This window comes from Eriocheir sinensis, unplaced genomic scaffold (assembly GCF_024679095.1).
Source record: "Eriocheir sinensis breed Jianghai 21 unplaced genomic scaffold, ASM2467909v1 Scaffold5, whole genome shotgun sequence".
NCBI lineage: Eukaryota > Metazoa > Arthropoda > Malacostraca > Decapoda > Varunidae > Eriocheir > Eriocheir sinensis.
In genome coordinates, this window is record NW_026111831.1 from 493,473 (window position 1) to 510,000 (window position 16,528).

The window sequence follows — 16,528 nt, forward strand, 5'->3', positions numbered from 1 at the left end:
GCCTTAATTTGTGGATTGTATGGGGCTAGTAGAGTGTGTGTGTGTGTGGAGGCGCTGGGGGTGATTGTGTTATATTATAGCCCCGTCCAGACGAGGGGCAGTTGCCCGCCGTGCAAACACTGTTGCCAGATATCATACTGCTTCAACTGTTTTGATGGTGGGAGCGAAGATGACGTCAGAAGCGGGAAAACTACGGGCAGATCATCCAGGCGATGCCTGCTGGTGTGATGGTTGGTACAATGAGCATGTTGCCAGACACACGAAGTTAACTTGCGGAACTCCCTTGCAGTCAGTTTCAGATTTCCACTATACACTTGACGGGAGAACATGTCTGTCCCGTGTGGCAAAGAACAGGTGTGGTCAAGGGAAGCCACCTATATAGACAGCACCCTTGCTTGTGGAACTGTTCGACTTGGTAACCCTGCTAAACAAGCGAGGAATAATTATACGATCAAAGGGCAGTGCCCGGCGGGCAACTGCCCCTCGTTTGGACACGAGTTTGCCCGCCAGTCTGCCCGGTGAACGGAGTAGAGACTGTGGCATACAGCAACATCTGGTAGCACTGTTTGTTGCCAGATATGTTTCCTTCGTTGATGACGTCATCCGGCTGCTTAGTATGATATGGTAACAGTGTTTGCACGGCGGGCAACTGCCCCTCGTCTGGACGGGGCTTTAGGGTAAGGGGAGTGTGTGGGAGGGGTGGGTGTGATTGTAGGAACCAGATTGTGGCAGTTATGAGCATGTTTGGGTAGGCGGTGGCGTAGGTGGTAGCATACTGGGCTCACATTCACCGCGTGATGGACGACGCGAGTTCGAATCCCCCCACCACACTCAGGATTTTCAGTCACGATCACTGGGAAAACAGCACATGCTGTCCTGAAGATACCCCCAAGACCACCCATCAACGTCCGAGCCCATCAAGCGAACGAACAGGTTCAGAGGGCCGAGACTGGAAGATGGCGCCACTACCAATATAAACTCTCGCCAGCGCCAGAAGGGGCCCCAACACAAGCTCACACAGCCGGAAAATTGGGCCCCCCATCAGGCCCCACCAGGAAGATACCGGCACCGGCGCAAAAAAAAAAAAAAAAAAAATGTTGGTGATGGAGATGTCAATAGCCTACGCACTGGAAAGAGTTGTCACTATCAGTGAAATACTTGCAACAATGACAAATATATAGTTTACATTTCTCGGCAGAGGACAGCGCCAGGGTTATTAATTATAATCAGCGATATTATAAATTGAAAAAGCAGTTTATTTGCGACAGTACTAATTATTCTTTACTTAAAATGGACTATAATTGACTATTTGTTACTGTTGCCTGCATATTATTGATTCTGACGGCTGTGTCCTATGTGCAGCCTGTCATACATTACCCATGACATCGCTGTGAGACACCAGGTTGCCAGCGCCCGATAATGCACATCTCAGACTTGGGAGAACCGATTCTAGCTGTTATGAGCGTTGTAGCGGCGTGTTATGAGCGGTGTGGCGGCGTGTTATGAGCCGAGTAGCAGCTGTGTTATGAGCAGATTAGCGCCTTTCACTGTTACGAGCGGAGGAGGATTGATACTTAAGAGTAGGACTTTTATAACTGTGAGAGGCAATCAGCGGTAGGAGGGAAGTAGCAGCTTTTTGTGAGCGGAGTAGCGGCGTGTTATGAGCCGAGTAGCGCCTTTTACTGTTATGAGCGGAGGAGGATTGATACTAAGAGTAGGACTTTTATAACTGTGAGGCAATCAGCGGTAGGAGCGAAGTAGCAGCTTTTTGTGAGCGGAGTAGCGGCGTGTTATGAGCGGAGTAGCAGTATCATTATGAGCCGAGTAGCGCAGTGTTATGAGCGGAGTAGCGCAGTGTTATGAGCGGAGTAGCGCAGTGTTATGAGCGGAGTAGCGCAGTGTTATGAGCGGAGTAGCGCAGTGTTATGAGCGGAGTAACGCAGTGTTATGAGCGGAGTAGCAGTATCATTATGAGCCGAGTAGCGCAGTGTTATGAGCGAAGTAGTGCAGTGTTATGAGCGGAGTAGCGCAGTGTTATGGGTGGAGTAGCAGTATCATTATGAGCCGAGTAGCGCAGTGTTATGGGTGGAGTAGCAGTATCATTATGAGCCGAGTAGCGCAGTGTTATGAGCGGAGTAGCGCAGTGTTATGAGCGGAGTAGCGCAGTGTTATGAGCCGAGTAGCGCAGTGTTATGAGCGGTGTAGCGCAGTGTTATGAGCGGAGTAGCGCAGTGTTATGAGCGGAGTAGCGCAGTGTTATGAGCCGAGTAGCGCAGTGTTATGAGCGGAGTAGCGCAGTGTTATGAGCCGAGTAGCGCAGTGTTATGAACGAAGTAGCGCAGTGTTATGGGCGGAGTAGCGCAGTGTTATGGGCCGAGTAGCGCAGTGTCATGAGCCGAGTAGCGCAGTGTTATGAGCGGAGTAGCGCAGTGTTATGAGCGGAGTAGCGCAGTGTTATGAGCGGAGTAGTGCAGTGTTATGAGCGGAGTAGCGCAGTGTAATGAGCGGAGTAGCGCAGTGTTATGGGCGGAGTAGCGCAGTGTTATGAGCGGAGTAGTGCAGTGTTATGAGCGGAGTAGCGCAGTGTTATGAGCGGAGTAGCGCAGTGTTATGAGCCGAGTAGCGCAGTGTTATGAGCGAAGTAGCGCAGTGTTATGGGCGGAGTAGCGCAGTGTTATGGGCCGAGTAGCGCAGTGTTATGAGCCGAGTAGCGCAGTGTTATGAGCGGAGTAGCGCAGTGTTATGAGCGGAGTAGCGCAGTGTTATGAGCGGAGTAGCGCAGTGTTATGAGCGGAGTAGCGCAGTGTAATGAGCGGAGTAGCGCAGTGTTATGAGCGGAGTAGCGCAGTGTTATGAGCGGAGTAGCGCAGTGTTATGAGCGGAGTAGCGCAGTGTAATGAGCGGAGTAGCGCAGTGTTATGGGCGGAGTAGCGCAGTGTTATGAGCGGAGTAGCGCAGTGTTATGAGCGGAGTAGCGCAGTGTTATGAGCGGAGTAGCGCAGTGTTATGAGCGGAGTAGCGCAGTGTTATGAGCGGAGTAGCGCAGTGTTATGAGCGGAGTAGCGCAGTGTTATGAGCCGAGTAGCGCAGTGCTATAAGCCGAGTAGCGCAGTGTTATGAGCGGAGTAGCGCAGTGTTATGAGCGGAGTAGCGCAGTGTTATGAGCGGAGTAGCGCAGTGTTATGAGCGGAGTAGCGCCTGTGACTACCTTGCAAGCAGCCGAAGGAAGTTGTGATCAGCGGAAGAGTGAGCAGCGGCGACTCACCCGCGCCTCCTCCTCCTCCTCCTCCTCCTCCTCCTCCTCCTCCTCCTCCTCCTCTGTCTTCCTCCTCCTGAGCACCTGGAGGGACACGGAAGGTTAGAGGTCGGTCCCGTGGGGCTCGATCTGGGGTCCGAGGAGACGCGCTGCGCCCCCCGCCATCCCCGTCTCCTCGGCCGCCGCCACCACCGCCTCCGCCGCCGCTCAGATCCAGGGAGAGGGAGAAGGACTTGGCCATTTTTCTCCACCAGCCTGTGTGAGGGGTTGAGGTGGGGGGGGTAGGGGCAGGGGTGTTAGTGGTGGTGGTAGTAGTAGTGGGGGTTGTGGGGGGCGGTAGTGAGGGGGTGGTTGTAGTGGTGGGCGTGGTTATGGTGGTGGGGGTGGGGCGGGATAGTTCGGGTGGTGGTGGTGGTGGGGTGATGGTTATGGTGGTGCAGGGGTAATGGTGGTTATGGTGGTGGTGGTGGGGTTTTTGGTGGTGGTTGAGGGGTGGAAAGCGTAGTGGTAGTGGTGGTGTTGTTAGGGATGGTGATGGTGGTGGTGGTGGTGTTAGGGATGGTGATGGTGATGGTGGTGGTGTTGTTGTTAGGGATGGTGATGATGGTGGTGGTGGTGTTGTTGTTAGGGATGGTGATGATGGTGGTGGTGGTGTTGTTGTTAGGGATGGTGATGGTGGTGGTGGTAGTGTTGTTGTTGTTAGGGATGGTGATGATGGTGGTGGTGGTGTTGTTAGGGATGGTGATGGTGGTGGTGGTGTTGTTAGGGATGGTGATGGTGGTGGTGGTGTTGTTGGTAGTGGCGGTGGTGTTTCAGTTAAGGGTACAGGTAACGGTGCTTGTGAAGCTAATACTGGTGGTGGTGGTGGTGGTGTAGTGACCCGCCCGTTGCACTAAGTTCCCAGACACACTCGGGCAGGGGGGCAGCTCGTGACCTGGATGGCAGGCCCGGGCCGCGTGCTTCCCGTCTGGCCGGTAGCGGGCTGCCCACACTCCCGTTTCCCGCTCCTGGGTGGGTGTTCTCGGAGGCTTCCGCCTCTCACGTCAAATATTTCCGGAGGCAGAGAAGCAGGGATGGAGTATTCGGTATTCGTATCCGAATACATTCGAATACCGTATTTGGGTGTATTCGTATTCGAATAATTATTGATAGAAATCAAAGTATTCTCATTCGTAATCACATACAAGGGAAAAGTATTGGTGTTCTGCGAACAATCTGTCGAATCCTTCAAAGTTTCTTATCATAAATAACAGCCGCTGTTCCTCACAAGTTGTAAGGTAGCTGTAGTGTTGTGTACAAGTGTACTGTGTTCTGGCACCAGCCTTGAGTTCAGGAGCTCATGGTACTGTTGCATAACTTTGGAACACTGCTGTACCCAATTACGTCAAGAAGGTATTTTTCAATGAAAAGTATTCATGAGTGTATTCATGAATACTTTCAAGAAGTATTCCTATTTGTATTCGAATTAAAACCATTTCAGTGTATTTGTATTCGTATTCGTTGTAATTTGAAGTATTCGTATTCGGATTCGAATACACAACTCTGGTATTCACTCCATCCCTGCCGAGAAGGGGATTACTCTGGTTCTAATGCGTGTTTGTATAGGTCCAGGGTACAGAAGAAGGCTCAAACCACCACCAGGCTCATAAAACTACCCCTGATAATGCTCACAACTCTCATGAAGGCTTCGACAACCTCCCGCCAGGGCCGCACTCTCAACGCTTTCGACTCTCGTGTCAGATATTTCAAAAAGGCCGAAAAGGAGGTTAGTCACGTCCTAACGAGTGTTTTTATAGGACCACGGTGCAAAGGAAGGGTCGAGTTACCACCAGGCTTGTAAAACTACTAATGGAAATGCCCACAAGTCCCACGAAAGCCTTGTCTAATGTGTGTGCTGGGCCGCCGAAATGTTAAAAAATATGACTACTAAAAAAATAAAAAAAAATAAATGGATCTCATGTGTTTCGTGGTAATAGTAGTAGTAGTAGTAGTAGTAGTAGTAGTAGTTGTTGTTGCCGCGGTCAAGGGGAGTGTGTCAAGGGTACTGCCGACGACCCGGTCAAGACACCAGACAGACGCCCCCCCCCCCTTGAGTCTGATTATTGGTGTGTGTGTGTGTGTGTGTGTGTGTGTGTGTGATGGTGGTGGCGGTGACTATGGCGGTGGTGATTCTCTCTCTCTCTCTCTCTCTCTCTCTCTCTCCTTAACTTAGTAAAAAAAAAAAAGAATGCGTTAGTAAAGAAAACAACAAACAATATGAAAAGCAAACACACACACACACACACACACACACACACACACACACACACACACACACACACACACGCACGCACACATAAAATTATATAATATTATCCCACACACACACACACACACACACACACACACACACACACACACACACACACACACACACACACACACACACACACACACACACACACACACAGGGGCTTGGTAGTTAGTTTTAAATATCCTACACACACACACACACACACACACACACACACACACACACACACACACACACACACACACACACACACACACACACACACACAGGGGCTTGGTAGTTAGTTTTAGATATCATACACACACACACACACACACACACACACACACACACACACACACACACACAGGGTCAGGGGCTCGATAGTTAGTTTTAGATATCCTACACACACACACACACACACACACACACACACACACACACACACATAGGGGCTTGGTAGTTAGTTTTAGATATCCTACACACACACACACACACACACACACACACACACACACACACACGCAGGGTCAGGGCAGCGTTCCCTCACTGTTGTACTCAGAACATTGCATTCATCAGTTTCACGCCCCAAAACTATCGTAACCTCACTGATAACAATACCCAATCCAAGTGAGCTTAAAACAGTAAAGTATCGATGTTTTCTTGATATGCTTATTGGTGAAAAACATAAAAATACGATGTGCTGAGTACGATAATCTGGTAACGTTGTTCAGGGCCACCGTTGCCAGATTGTCGTACTCAGATCATAGTATTTACCGCTTTCTGACGCCTAACTATTGCCAAGAAACATTAAAATTTAACTCTTAACGATAACCATAAATGAGTTTCGTTATTGGAGCCCAGAAGACAGTTTAGGGGTAGGAAGTCGGGAAATATAATCGGCTGAGTACGATAATCTGACAACGTTGTTCGGGGCAGTATAAGTCAACGATGCCAGACTGTCGTACTCAGACGCTTATATTTCCCGACTCCCAAACTTCTTCTGGGCTCCAATAACGAAACTAATTTATAGATATCGTTAAAAGAGTTAGATTCTGATGTTTCTTGGCAATAGTTAGGCGTCAGAAACCGGTAAATACTGTGCTCTGAGTACGATGACCTGGCAACGGTGGTATAAGTCAGGGCCATAGAGGTGCATGTTAGAGTGCGCGTCAGCGGCGGCCGTGGGTGGTGTGCCCAGTTCATCTAAAACCGTAGACTTCACACGCCTCACTCCCACCCGGTTTCCTGAGTCCACCATTCGTTATTAAGAAAGCCTGAGACCACCATCGTCTTCCTGAGAAAATTCTGCGTCACACTGGCATAAACTTGTAATACTAATGTAAAACCAAGTATACGAAAATCGAGGCTAAAGTTGCTCAGTGGATAGATTCACATACCTGGGCCATATCATCAATAGGGAACGGACCGAGGATGATGACATTAAGAGTCGTATTAGGAGACATTTCGCCGCCCAAAAACACATATTTGACAAGGCTTTCGTAGGAGTTGTGGGCATTTCCAGGGGTAGTTTAATGACCCTGGTGGTAGTCTGACCCTTCTTCTGTACCGTGAACCTAAGAAACACACACATTTGACAAGGCTTCCGTAGGAGTTGTGGGCATTTCCAGGGGTAGTTTTATGACCCTGGTGGTAGTCTGACCCTTCTGTACCGTGAACCTAAGAAACACACATTTGACAAGGCTTTCGTAGGAGTTGTGGGCATTTCCAGGGGTAGTTTAATGACCCTGGTGGTAGTCTGACTCTTCTTCTGTACCGTGAACCTAAGAAACACACACACATTTGACAAGGCTTTCGTAGGAGTTGTGGGCATTTCCAGGGGTAGTTTTATGACCCTGGTGGTAGTCTGACCCTTCTTCTGTACCGTGAACCTAAGAAACACACACATTTGACAAGGCTTTCGTAGGAGTTGTGGGCATTTCCAGGGGTAGTTTAATGACCCTGGTGGTAGTCTGACTCTTCTTCTGTACTGAAAACCTAAAAACACACACATTTGGAGTTGTGGGCATTTGTAGTCTGACTCTTCTTCTGTACCATGAACCTAAAGAAACACTCATTAGAACCCGACTGATCCCCTCTTTGACCTTTAGAAATAGGTGATGTGAGATGGCAAAGTGGCTTGTAATACCAACTTAAGAAGCACACCACCAAGCTCACAGTCATCGGCAACACACTGCTGAAATTCTCCTTCTGCAGCACGGAGGTGAAGTTGGAGTTATTCAGGAGCCACTTCTCTCTCTACTGCAACTTGCTGTGGTCGGGGTATAGGGCCGCCTCCATGAACCGTCTTAAGCCCCGTTCACACTGTGCCTACTCTGGGCCACGACTACCCACGACTCTAGGGTACACGAGGTCTTGGGTGTTGATGTGAAAGGGTCGGGCATGTCTTGTAAGAGGTCTTGAGACTGTTGCCGAATGCTGCGCCGACGTCATGACGGGAGTCTGGAGTCGTGAGGGTTAGCACGACATACTGGCAACTAGTTAGCCGAATGTCCCAGACAGTCGGCAAGACACCAAGGGTCGTATTTTAAGACACCATCGCTTTTCACATCAACTGTTTCTAAAGGTCAAAGAGAGGATCAATCTGGTTTTCATGAGTGTTTTTTAAGGTTCATGGCACAGAGGAAGGGTCAAACTACCACCAGGGTCATAAAACTACCCCTGGAGAGGCCTACAGCTCCTACGAAAGCCATGTCAAATGTGTGTTTCTTTAGGCTCACGGTACAGAGGAAGGGTCAAACTACCACCAGGGTCATAAAACTACCCTGAAATGCTCCTACGAAACCCATGTCAAATAATGAAACTTGGGCGAAATGTTTTAAAAAAATGACCCCAGACCCCCTAAAAAACCTTCCCCCCTGGAGCGTGTGAAACTTGTCAATTGGAAAAATCGCTGGGTTGTCGCGGCCCAGAGTCGGCACAGTGTGAACGGGGCCTTAGGGTCTGTCATAACGACATCCTCAAGCGGCTTCTGGGGCTTCCTAGATGGACTAGCTCATCCCTGGCCTTCACCGGGCACGTGATGAACTGTGCTGCGTCGCCACGCCGCGTACAGTATATGAGGCGTAGAGTGGAACAATCTGGGAGCTCCATCATCACCTCCGTCAGACAGAGCTCGGCCTGTGTGTGATCTATGCGGCGGGGGTGACTGGGCGTTCTGTACGTGTGGGTTGTGCATAAGTGTCCGCAATGAACACCACTAAAGGGCCAATCTTACAGTCCAATGCAGCAAGTTTGTAAGCTCCCCAACCAAAGAACACACGACGAAAATTCCTTGTATGGTGTTTGGCGTTGATATAAAAAGTAAGAAAATTTAGGAGTCCATACAGGAAATCTCTCTACTATCTGGTGCCGAGTAGAAATAACGGATCATTGTGGAAAATATAGTTTGGTTTAGGCGCTTACAATGACTGTGCTGGACTGTCGAACTGGCCCTTGGTGCCGACCGTGTGCACGCATATATAAGCTGGCAATTATTTACGCGTATATGTATCTCGTTCGATCTCATTCGATTTCTTGTCTTGTTTTTTTATATATATGCCGCTGGGCGAATTAAAACTATTATTATTATTATTATTATTATTATTATTATTATTATTATTATTATTATTATTATTATTATTATTATTATTATTATTATTATTATTATTATATTTCCCTTCAACTCCTTAGTACTCCGCTATTTTTCATCGCATCACTTTTTTAAGCACGGATCCTGAACCTACACGCTTCTCTCATTCTGTTGGTGTGAGTTACGTCCCGATGCAAAAATAAAGAGAGGGTCAACACTGCCTCGAAACCTAAGCTGTGCCGTGACGGGGTTCAACCGCCTCGGCATTTGTTTACCCAGACCCACCACGTGACACCAGCGGGGGCGACACTCCTCCATCACGGCACAGCTTTCGAGGCAGTTTTAACCCTCGATTTTGCGCCGGTAGGCTTCTTCCCGGTGGGGCCTGATGGTTGGCCCAAGGCTTCTTCCCGGTGGGGCCTGATGGTCGGCCCAAGGCTTCTTCCCGGTGGGGCCTGATGGTCGGTCCAAGGCTTCTTCCCGGTGGGGCCTGATGGTCGGCCCAAGGCTTCTTCCCGGTGGGGCCTGATGGTCGGCCCAAGGCTTCTTCCCGGTGGGGCCTGATGGTCGGCCCAAGGCTTCTTCCCGGTGGGGCCTGATGGTCGGCCCAAGGCTTCTTCCCGGTGGGGCCTGATGGTCGGTCCAAGGCTTCTTCCCGGTGGGGCCTGATGGTCGGTCCAAGGCTTCTTCCCGGTGGGGCCTGATGGTCGGCCCAAGGCTTCTTCCCGGTGGGGCCTGATGGTCGGCCCAGTCCGTTCTGGCGCAGGCGAGTGTTTATAGTGGCGCCATCTTGCATTGGCTCATGCTGCCCTCCCGGAGCTCATCTTTAATCCTAGAATCTAGAGTCCGGGTTGACAGGTGGTCTTCTGGACAGCATGTGGGTAGTTTTAAGCCACTCGGCGGCGGCTGAAAAATCCCAGCTTGGTGGCACCGGGCGGGGATTGAACTCGCGTCCTCCTGAACGCGGGGCCGTCACTCTGTCGACTCAGCCACACCAACGGAATCAGAAAAGCTTGTAGATTCAGACTCCGGAATAATGCGATGAAAAACACTTGAGTACTTAGAGTTGAAGGGAAATAAGTGCAAGAAAATGTTGATGCGCTACTTCACCTATCCCTCGTATACTTGTTTTTTGCATTACAGTTTCACATTGATGCTGGTGTGGTGCAGAATACTCTCAGGAAACGATGGTGGGCTCAGTTTTCCTTAATTATGAATGGTCGGGGTCAGGACACCGGGCGGGAGCGAGGCGTGTTAAGTCGTCGGTTTGGGATGACCTGGGCACACACACACTCACGGCCGCCGACCCAGCTCCAGAGGCGACACTTGTGGGCCTTGGCGCGCACCCTAGTATGTAAGTCTGTGCTTGGGGGGAGGGGGTGGGGTGGGGGCAGGAAGAGGGGAACACGAAGAGAAGGAAGAGAAGGAGGAGGGAGGGAATGCAAGGGGAAAATAACGTAGCGTGGAGGAAGAAGGAAGAGAAAGGAGAGGAAGAAAAGGAGGAAAGAGAAAGAACGCGAAGAAGAGGAAGAGAAGGAGGAGGGAGGGAACGCAAGGAGAGAAAACGTAGGGGGAGGAAGGGAAAGAAGGAGGAAGAAGGGAGAGAAAGGAGAGAAAGAAAAGGAGGAAAGGGAGAGGACACGAAGAAGAGGAGGAGGAAGAGGAGGAGGCGAAGGGTGGAGGGAGAAAAATGAAGGCAGCAGCAGAGAGAGAGAGAGAGAGAGAGAGAGAGAGAGAGAGAGAGAGAGAGAGAGAGAGAGAGAGAGAGAGAGGAGAAACAGAAAAAAACAATGCCCTGAGTGTGATAACCTTACAACGATGGTCGGGACGGGATCGGGACAGGTCGGGGTTAGTCGGGGTTAGTCGGGACGCACACCAAGACGCTGACGGGGGTGCTGACGAAGGGGGTGACGAGGGCGCTGACGTACCTCCCAGATTCACGGTGGAGGATCTGACTGACGGCTGGAGGGAGGCGAGGGGGGTGTAGGGGCCCACGTCCTCCTCCCCCTCCTCCAGAATGTCAGGGAGGATAAGGTTTTGCTTCTCCTCAGGCACGCTGCGGCAGGGAGAGAAGGAGGAGGGGGGAGAGGAAGGAAGGAGGAGGGAGAGAATGGAGGGGAGAAGGAGAGGGAGAGAAGGAGGAGGAGGAGGAGGGAGAGAAGGAGGAGAGAGGGAGGAGGGGGGAGAGAAGGAAGGAAAAGGAGGAGGAGGGGAAGTAGTGAGGAAAGACGGAGGGAGAATGAAAGGAGGAGAGAGGGAGAGGAGAGAGGGTGGGAACAGGAAGAGAAGGAGGAGAGAAGTAGGAAAGAGGAGGAGGGAAAAGGAGGAGGTGGAGGAAGAGGAAGAAAGGAGGAAGCAGAGGAAGAAGAGAGGAAGCAGGGAGGGTGGGAACAGGAAGAGAATGAGAGGAGGAGGGAAAAGGAGGAGGTGGAGGAAGAGGAAGAAGGGAGGAAGAAGAGAGGAAGCAGGGAGAGGAGAGAGGGGATAGGAAGAGAAGGAGGAAAGAGGAGGAGGAGGGGAGGAAGAGGAGGAGGAGGGAGGAAGAGGAGGAGGAGGCAGGAAGAGGAGGAGGAGGCAGGAAGAGGAGGAGGAGGGAGGAAAGGGATTTAGAATGAGCAAGGAGAGAGAGAGAGAGAGAGAGAGAGAGAGAGAGAGAGAGAGAGAGAGAGAGAGAGAGAGAGAGGGAGAGGGAGAGAGAGAGAGAAGGAGGAGGAAGGAGACAGGAAGGGAAGGTAGGGAGAGGGAAGGAGAGGAAGGAAGGAAGAGAAAGAAGGAAGGAGGAGGAAGGAGACAGAGGAAGGGAAGGTAGGGAGAGGGAAGGAAGGAAGGAAGGAAGGAAGGAAGGAAGGAAGGAGGAAGCAGACAGAGGAAGGGAAGGTAGGGAGAGGGAAGGAAGGAAGGAAGGAAGGAAGGAAGGAAGGAAGGAGGAGGAAGGAGACCGAGGAAGGGAAGGTAGGGAGAGGGAAGGAAGAAAGGAAGGAAGGAAGGAAGAGGGAAGGAAGGAAGGAAGGAGGAGGAAGGAGAGGGGAAGGTAGGGGAAGGGGAAGGAAGGAAGAAAGGGAAGGAAGGAAGAAAGGAAGGAAGGAAGGAAGGAAGGAAGGAAATAAGGAAGGGAAGAAGGAGACAGAGGAAGGAAGGAAGGAAGGAAGGAAAGGAAGGAAGGAAGGAGGAGGAAGGAGACAGAGGAAGGAAGGTAGGGAGAGGAAGGAAGAAGGAAGGAAGGTAGGAAGGAAGGAAGGAAGGAAGGAACGAATGAGGGAAGGAAGGAAGGAACGAACGAAGGAAGGCGGAGGACGGAGACCGAGGAAGGGAAGGTAGGGAGAGGGAAGGAAGGAAGGAAGGAAGGAAGGAAGGAAGGAGGAGGAAAGAGACAGAGGAAGGGAAGGTAGGGAGAGGGAAGGAAGGAAGGAAGGAAGGAAGGAAGGAGGACGAAGGAGACCGAGGAAGGGAAGGTAGGGAAGGAAGGAAGGAAGGAAGGAAGGAAGGAAGGAAGGAAGGAAGGAAGGAAGGAAGGAAGGAGACAGAGGAAGGAAGGTAGGGGAGGAAGGAAGGAAGGAAGGAAGGAGGAGGAAGGAGACCGAGGAAGGGAAGGTAGGGAGAGGGAAGGAAGGAAGGAAGGAAGGAAGGAAGAGGGAAGGAAGGAAGGAAGGAAGGAAGGAAGGAAGGAAGGAGGAGGAAGGAGACAGAGGAAGGGAAGGTAGGGAGAGGGAAGGAAGGAAGGAAGGAAGGAAGAAGGAAGGAAGGAAGGAAGGAAGGAAGGAAGGAAGGAGGAGGAAGGAGACAGAGGAAGGGAAGGTAGGGAGAGGAAAGGAAGGAAGGAAGGAAGGAAGGAAGGAGGAAGAAGGAGACAGAGGAAGGGAAGGTAGGGAGAGGGAAGGAAGGAAGGAAGGAAGGAAGGAAGGAGGAAAAGCCGGGAGAAAGGCAGGGAGACAAACAGACGAAAAAAGAAAAACAATATTAATACAGCTTAAAACATCAACAACAACAACAATAACAATAGCAACAACAACAACAATAACAACAACAATAGTAAACAACCACTCTGCAAAAAAATATATAAAAGTAGTAAAAAAAAACATTATTAATCTATTCTACGTCAAAAAAGTAATTCTTCAAAAACAACAACAAAAATAACAGCCAAAACAGTGAACAGTAAATTACCGGAAAAAAATGTTCTCTTCATGTTCTCTTCATGTTCTCTTCGTGTTCTTTTTCCTTTTCGTCTGATTGTGTTTGAAAAAGTTGTCTTATCGTGTTTGTTTGTGCGTTTGTTTCCTCTTTTTAGGTGTGTGTTTTGGTTGTTTTCTACCTTTTTTTTATCGCTCTGAAAAAAGTATGTTTGTATGTGTCCCAGAAGCACACACACACACACACACACACACACACACACACACACACACACACACACACAGCTGTCTCATCACATCCTTTCCTTCCTATCCTTCCTCCCTTTCCTTTCCCTGCTTCCTCCCTTCTTCCTCCTCTTCATTCTTCCTATCTCCAACTTCTACCCCTCTTTCTCTCCTTCTTTTCCTTTCTCTCGCTCCTCCATCTCCCTTCTCTCCCTCCTTTTCCTTTCCCCTTCTCCCTCCTCCTTCACAGCAAGGTCTTCAGTCTAAACAACCGCTTGCAGGGTCTTTGCAGGGAGCTTGACAGGTTGAAGTGTTCCTTGTATAATACTTTCACTGTACAATAGTTTAGTCAGACCCCACTTGGAATATGCGGTACAGTTTAGTCAGACCCCACTTGGAATATGCGGTACAGTTTAGTCAGACCCCACTTGGAATATGCGGTACAGTTTTGGTCTCCCCACCATGCAAAGGACATTGCTAAATTAGAAGGTGTGTAACGTCGGGCAACAAAAATGATCCCTTCCTTGCAACGTTTTGGAGCCTTCTGATTAATATAATTTCACTTAGGTTTAATTAAGAACACATCACCTAGTCTGGACCATAGGGTCTGTGTGGTCTGAATATCTATGTAAATCTATCTCTCCTTGGGTAATCTTTATTATGAGCGGGGTAGCGGCAGTGTTGTGGTGTGAGCCGTGTAGCGCGTGGGGTGAGCGGCGTGGCGGTCTCCTATTGGCCGAATCAATTCACCTTGGAACTTATATTATTCCTCCTTTCCCAGCCTCCCCTAACGGTATAATCTTCTACGCAGCCACGGCCGAGTCTTTCCTATGCTTACGTAATCTATACAAGGACACGACGAAGATGAGGAAGAAAAGGGAGAGAGAAGACGAAGAAGGGAGGAAGAGAAGGGAGATAAAGAAAGATGAGGAATGGAGAAGGCAGTGAAATGAAGAAAAAAAGGGAGAGAGAGGGAGATAAAGGAAAAGCGGAGGAAGAAAAGAGAGAGAAAGAAAAGGGAGAAGGGAGGAAACAGTGAAAAAAAGGAAGAAAATGGAGATAAAGAAAGAAAAAGGAAGAAGGGAGGAAACAGTGAAAGAGGAAGAAAAGGGAGATAAAGAAAGAAAAATGAAGAAGGGAGGAAGAAAATGGAGATAGAGGAAGAAAAAGGAAGAAGGGAGGAAACAGTGAAAGAGGAAGAAAATGGAGATAGAGGAAGAAAAATGGAGAAGGGAGGAAGAAAATGGAGATAGAAAAAGAAAAAAGGGAGAAGGGAGGAAACAGTGAAAGAGGAAGAAAATGGAGATAGAAAAAGAAAAAAGGGAGAAGGGAGGAAACAGTGAAAGAGGAAGAAAATGGAGATAGAAAAAGAAAAAAGGGAGAAGGGAGGAAACAGTGAAAGAGGAAGAAAATGGAGATAGAGGAAGAAAAGGGAGAAGGGAGGAAGAAAATGGAGATAGAGGAAGAAAAAGGGAGAAGGGAGGAAACAGTGAAAGAGGAAGAAAAGGGAGATAGAGGAAGAAAAGGGAGAAGGGAGGAAGCAGTGAATGTCTCCTATGCTATTCTTGAACCTAATGTAACTGTCTCTCTCTCTCTATAGGTCATTTATTTAACTTCCTTATCACAACCTGTCCCTTCTCCGGCCACTCCCAGACGCCGTTCAAGCTGTCCTTCCTTCCTTCCTTCCTTCTTTACAAGCCTTCCTTCTTCGGCCATTCCTAGACGCCGTTCCCTACAATCTTCCCTTCCTTCCTTCCTTCCTTCCTTCCTTCTTCGGCCATTCCCAGACGCCGTTCCCTACAATCTTCCCTTCCTTCCTTCCTTCCTTCCTTCCTTCCTTACAAGCCTTCCTTCTTCGGCCATTCCTAGACGCCGTTCCCTACAATCTTCCCATCCTTCCTTCCTTCCTTCCTTCTTTACAAGCCTTCCTTCTTCGGCCATTCCTAGACGCCGTTCCCTACAATCTTTCCTTCCTTCCTTCCTTCCTTCCTTACAAGCCTTCCTTCTTCGGCCATTCCTAGACGCCGTTCCCTACAATCTTTCCTTCCTTCCTTCCTTCCTTCCTTACAAGCCTTCCTTCTTCGGCCATTCCCAGACACCGTTCTCTACAATCTTCCCTTCCTTCCTTCCTTCCTTCCTTACAAGCCTTCCTTCTTCGGCCATTCCTAGACGCCGTTCCCTACAATCTTTCCTTCCTTCCTTCCTTCCTTCCTCATGTTTTCCTTCGGCCATTCCTAGACGCCGTTCCCTACAATCTTTCCTTCCTTCCTTCCTTCCTTTTTTACAAGCCTTCCTTCTTCGGCCATTCCCAGACACCGTTCCCTTTAATCTTTCCTTCCTTCCTTCCTTCCTTACAAGCCTTCCTTCTTCGGCCATTCCTAGACGCCGTTCCCTACAATCTTCCCTTCCTTCCTTCCTTCCTTCCTTACAAGCCTTCCTTCTTCGGCCATTCCTAGACGCCGTTCTCTACAATCTTCCCTTCCCTTCTTCCTTCCTTCCTTACAAGCCCTCTTCTTCGGCCATTCCTAGACGCCGTTCCCTACAATCGTTCCCTCCTTCCTCCTTCCTCTTTCCCTTACTTCCTTCCTTCCTTACAAGCTGTCCCTTCTTCGGCCGTTCCTGTGAGATCAGTTCCAACACTATCACTCAGCCAGACGCCAACGCCCCTTTAAGTGTTAGTGGCTACACCCAACATGTTAATTTTCTCTGATAGTGATATTCTGGCGTAAATGGACGAAGAAAACAGGTGGTTGGAACTGTAGTGTGGGGGATTTTTTTTTTCGAAGGCGAGGAACAGTTCAGAAGCTGCCGTTGTTTTTTGTGTTGGTAATAATTGGCGCACCTAACACCACCATAGCCGATCCAGGATTCAGGACGTTTCCTAACTTATAGGCGGTAATGTTATAATAGGCGCACCTAACATCATCATAGCCGATCCAGGATTCAGGACGTTTCCTAAAGTAGATGAGGTAGCGTTATAATTGTATTTCGTAAAGAATCCTTATAACCAAAAACTAACTAAAATTATGGGTATTCTTTTTCTTGAACAGAACATT

General features: G+C 49.4%; 1 protein-coding gene across 2 annotated transcripts in view; it reads right to left on the bottom strand.

The window, feature by feature from the left end:
• Positions 1–16,528, bottom strand: part of LOC126992696 (bestrophin-2-like) — a 113,336-nt gene that overhangs the window by 19,715 nt on the left and 77,093 nt on the right. Inside the window, exons 9-10 of one of the 2 annotated variants that reach the window (XM_050851508.1) lie at positions 11,049–11,176; positions 3,209–3,511 (exon numbers count right to left, since the gene is read on the bottom strand). In XM_050851508.1, coding sequence (XP_050707465.1) covers positions 3,209–3,511; positions 11,049–11,176 — 431 coding nt within the window. The remainder of the gene's footprint in view (positions 1–3,208; positions 3,512–11,048; positions 11,177–16,528) is intronic. The other variant, XM_050851509.1, reaches the window with a different exon arrangement.